Source organism: Theobroma umbraticum, unplaced genomic scaffold (genome assembly GCF_002168275.2).
Source record: "Theobroma umbraticum cultivar Fairchild unplaced genomic scaffold, ASM216827v3 scaffold_20.0, whole genome shotgun sequence".
In the NCBI taxonomy this organism is placed as follows: Eukaryota; Viridiplantae; Streptophyta; class Magnoliopsida; order Malvales; family Malvaceae; genus Theobroma; species Theobroma umbraticum.
The window spans coordinates 6,174,777-6,178,885 of NW_018397266.1; the positions used below are offsets into that span (position 1 = coordinate 6,174,777).

General features: G+C 36.8%; 1 protein-coding gene across 1 annotated transcript; it reads right to left on the reverse strand.

The window, feature by feature from the left end:
• Positions 1–223: 223 nt before the first annotated feature.
• On the reverse strand, positions 224–2,094 carry UGT74B1 (UDP-glucosyl transferase 74B1). The gene is made up of 2 exons (XM_021437310.1): positions 1,393–2,094; positions 224–1,206 (listed from the first exon to the last, which is right to left on the reverse strand). Exons 1-2 carry the CDS (start codon positions 2,032–2,034, stop codon positions 460–462), a joined length of 1,389 nt encoding a protein of 462 aa, XP_021292985.1. The 5' UTR covers positions 2,035–2,094; the 3' UTR covers positions 224–459.
• Positions 2,095–4,109: the final 2,015 nt, after the last annotated feature.

Here is a 4,109-nt window from a genome sequence, read left to right on the forward strand (position 1 = left end):
TATGGACCATATAAATATACTTGACTCGTTAATAGGTTTCGAGTTAAGGAGCGGAATCAACGAATGGGCCGGTTTCACTAAGGACAATTTTGTGCAAATTTTATTTCTCTTGATTAGAAACAGTTAAAATTATAAGAATGGTTATTTCTGAAACGCCTTATGCATGGAGCCCATTTAAAAAAAAAACCTTTATATATTCAGTTCCTTTGATTAATTAAAAAGCTAAATGAATATAACTTTTTATTAAACAATTAAAAACTGCTTTTCAGCCAGAATAAATGCTAGAGAATAAACGCTAGACCATCACAAATGAGATGGTGCAAACACCACATTGTTTTTCTTAAATGGACAAAAAAAAAAATCCCACCACAACGACCCATAAACCATGCACCCTGGAATCTCAATCTCTACAACACTAGAGAAATCAACTAGCTAGCACAATCTTAATGAGTAATTTCTTTAATAATGTCCGTTCAAGCTTTTATAAGAAGCCATCAAATGTTCCACGAACTCATTAATACAATCATCTGAGCTCCCTCCTTCACTGATTGCTTTCTTAGCCGATTCCCTCCATTTCTTAGCGTTTTCCTTCATCTCTTTGCTTTTCTCCCCTTCCATTACTTCCTTCAAGCACTTCATTAGTTCTTCCTTTCTCACAACTCCCTCCTCATCCTCTTTGGCTCTCACTCCTACCTCCCAAATCTCCTCCACAAACTTTGCATCGGTCAGTTGATCTGTCCATTTGGGCACACCAATCATTGGCACTCCAAGGCTCAGCCCTTCCAGCGTTGAGTTCCACCCACAGTGGGTCAGAAAGCAGCCTACGGCAGGATGTGCCAGCATTTCTAGTTGGTTACACCATGTCACAACCATGCCCTTTTCTTTAGTTGAGTCTACCAACCATTTGGGCAGTTTTTTCTGTTCTGACTCTCTGACCACCCACAGGAAATGCAAATTGCTTTCCTTTAAGCCCCAGGCAATCTCTTCCATTTGTTCTTCTGTTAATGAAACCATGCTTCCAAAAGAAGCATAGACCACAGACTGAAACGGCTTTGTTTCAAGCCATTCCATGCACTCTTCGCTAAGTGGCTTCCATAAACTTGAGCCATAACCTCTGTCACCCTTGATTCTTTCATCCAAGTAAGCAGATGGTACCATGGGACCAATCAACTTCGCTGGCCAGATCTCTGATACGCCTCTTGCTTCCTATAAGAACATGTCCCGTAAAATATCAGTACAAAATTTGCAATGAGCCTAATGAGAATCAAATCAATTTAGCTTCGATCACCGTTAATATAATTGTCATACAATCTTTTCAAACGCATAACATATAACAAAATTAAGCTTGGATGATGCTGATGCTTGTAAGTAGTTAGAACTCTATTTACATACCTTCCCTTCCAAGTCTTCAAAGGTGTTATCAAAAATCCAATCAGCTTCATTCAAATTTGAATATTGACTCAATTTCATGGCCAAGTATGCTGGATAACTATCTGGAAACCTAAGAAACGTGGGCAAGTCAGGGTAGTTCAGTGGAGGAAGCCCTGGTAACTTTAAGGGTGTGCTTTCAGGCATCAGTGGCAGAGGAAGCAGGCCACGGTGAATATGAGAAAAGATGTTACACACAGTGGCAGAGTTAGTAAAGAATGGAGCTCCATAAATCCCATGCTTCTTTGCCACATCGAGAGCCCATGGCAGAAACGAGTCATACACAACACAATTAACTGGGGTGGTAGAGTTTTGGAACTTTTGGATGAGTTGAGACAGAGTTCGGGAGCCATCGTCCCTGAATGACTTAAGGTAAAAGTCTACATTCCCTGCTTGAGAAAACCCACCTTGATCGAACCCATCAGAGATTGGCTCGACACCAATGTGAGCTGCACATATGGACTCGACAGTGTAATGGGTTGTGGCTAGTGTTGCCTTGACACCTTTAGAGGCTAGGCGTTTTGCAAATTGGAGAAGAGGGTTTATGTGGCCTTGGCTTGGGTATGGCAGCACTACTACGTGCCCTTTAATCTCTCTGTCTTCCATTTCTTCTTTCTTTTCTTTTTCTTTTTCTCTCTGAAGTGCTCTTTATGATGATGTATTCAAGGCTGCTAGCAAGGGTGTCTTTTATAGGCCAGAGGAAGCAAAATCTATGTCGGTAGAGAAGGATCTGGTGTGAAGAGAGGTGTTTTGACAGGCCAAGTGGATCATAATTCCGCGGGCGCAGCACCGAAAAAATTAAAGACAAAACCCATTTTTTGGCCGACGCTGATTTTGTGGCGTAAAATGTTGTGGACTAGATAAATAAAACTATTATATGTTGATGTTTAGGTTTGTTAATTCGTAAGTCGCAACAATGGTGTTGAATTTAGAAATTGGTTTCCAATAAAAGAGAGGGCAAAATTACTATTTCCTAAAAGTAGAATTATTTTATGAAATTGAATCCTTCCAAATTCTGATGAAATGCTACAGTTCTCTAGCATCCCCATACCTAATTATATTATAATTTTTTGCTTGGAATTTTTTATGCAATAATGAAAGTCTAACTTTACCTAATGTTTAACTTAAGAAAAGCATATTCTCACGGGGTAAAAGTATTATTCCCATTATAAAAAATTTAACATTTTTAATTTTGGGAAAGTAAATAATTGTTTTTATTAAAATTGTAAATTTTTTGCATTGAAACATTATTAATACATGGTTTTCACTTAAAAAGTATAGTTAGAATCCCCTTTTTTTCAAATTCAAAATGAAAGGTTGAATCGTGAAAGCAATTGACCCGCAACACTGGGTTATGGAAATGAAACGCAAAAGTTTGAAATTTTAGTAGTAAATGATTTGGGGAGGGCTGGGTTTCTTGACTTATTTTTGTTGATGTTTAATCCAAGATATGAGACTGACGAAATATTGGATGTGACAAGCTATTCGCTAAGCAGTGCAACGTCAACATGCTTCGCTAATGGCTTACGCACATGGTTCCTTCTCTTCTCCTCTGTGCCCGCTTCTGGCATCGTTACCACCACCACAAAATTTGTCCCACCAACATACGTGCGATAGCTAATTAATATCTATTAGCCCCACACTCGATGTTCCTCATAAATACTGTGAGCAACCGAAAATTGACAAATATTATTTGTTTTCCTTTTTGCTCGAAGCGCAAGAACCATGCTACAGAGGAAACTGGTGGTTTGGCTACGTGTCTTTACCTCTTTTTAGTCTGGAGAGTTCATGTTCTAAATTAACTACGTCGGCCAATGGCGACCATTAGGCCCACAATATAAATGTATATTTATTCCCATTCCGCTACTTGTAGATTACATAAATCAAAGAAAACTACTAAAAATTAGTTGTACCGAAAAGGGAAAAGCAAGAGTTAATCTGACCTTTTATTCGAAAGTGGGAGGGAATATATACTCTGTATCTTTAATTTCTTCTATGTTCTATAAGATGGACTTTAAGATCTTTCTGCATGATCAACAGCACTTAAAAAAACATCACATTCTCATGCCAGCTAGAGCTGATAGCTCAACCTCGGTCCCATGTCAAGATCATCCCTCAAAACACATAGAAAATACAAATGATGCATCTACTTTTATTTTATCCCAAATGTCTAGTTTATGAAATCTTGGACGCCTAATTAAGATTTTGATTAGTTTATGAGTTCTTCTGACATGTAATTAAAATTAAATTGTCAATACATATAATAATTAATTTTCTTACGACTTAAAGGTGTATAAATAAGAGCTCTTAAAAACATACTTAGATATGTTTCTCAACTCTCATGCACTTTAATTGTCATCAAACTAAATAGCAATCATCAAGTGCATGTGATCTCAAACAATGAATAAAGTTTGGTATAGCAAATGCCTTGCAACACGTGTTTTTCAACTTTTTATATATATATATATATATATATATATGTATGCATGTGTGTGGTCAGCAGATCAAATAATTTTTTTTTTGTGATCCAAGACTTTTTGGAATGTATTGTGGTGGAAAATTAATGATTAAATATTCAAATAAGTCTCTAAATTATGTTAAGAAAATCAATCTTTTTATTACGTTAAAATAAATCTTTAAATTTTTATTTCGAGTCAAATAAACCCATCTAGTTAATTATT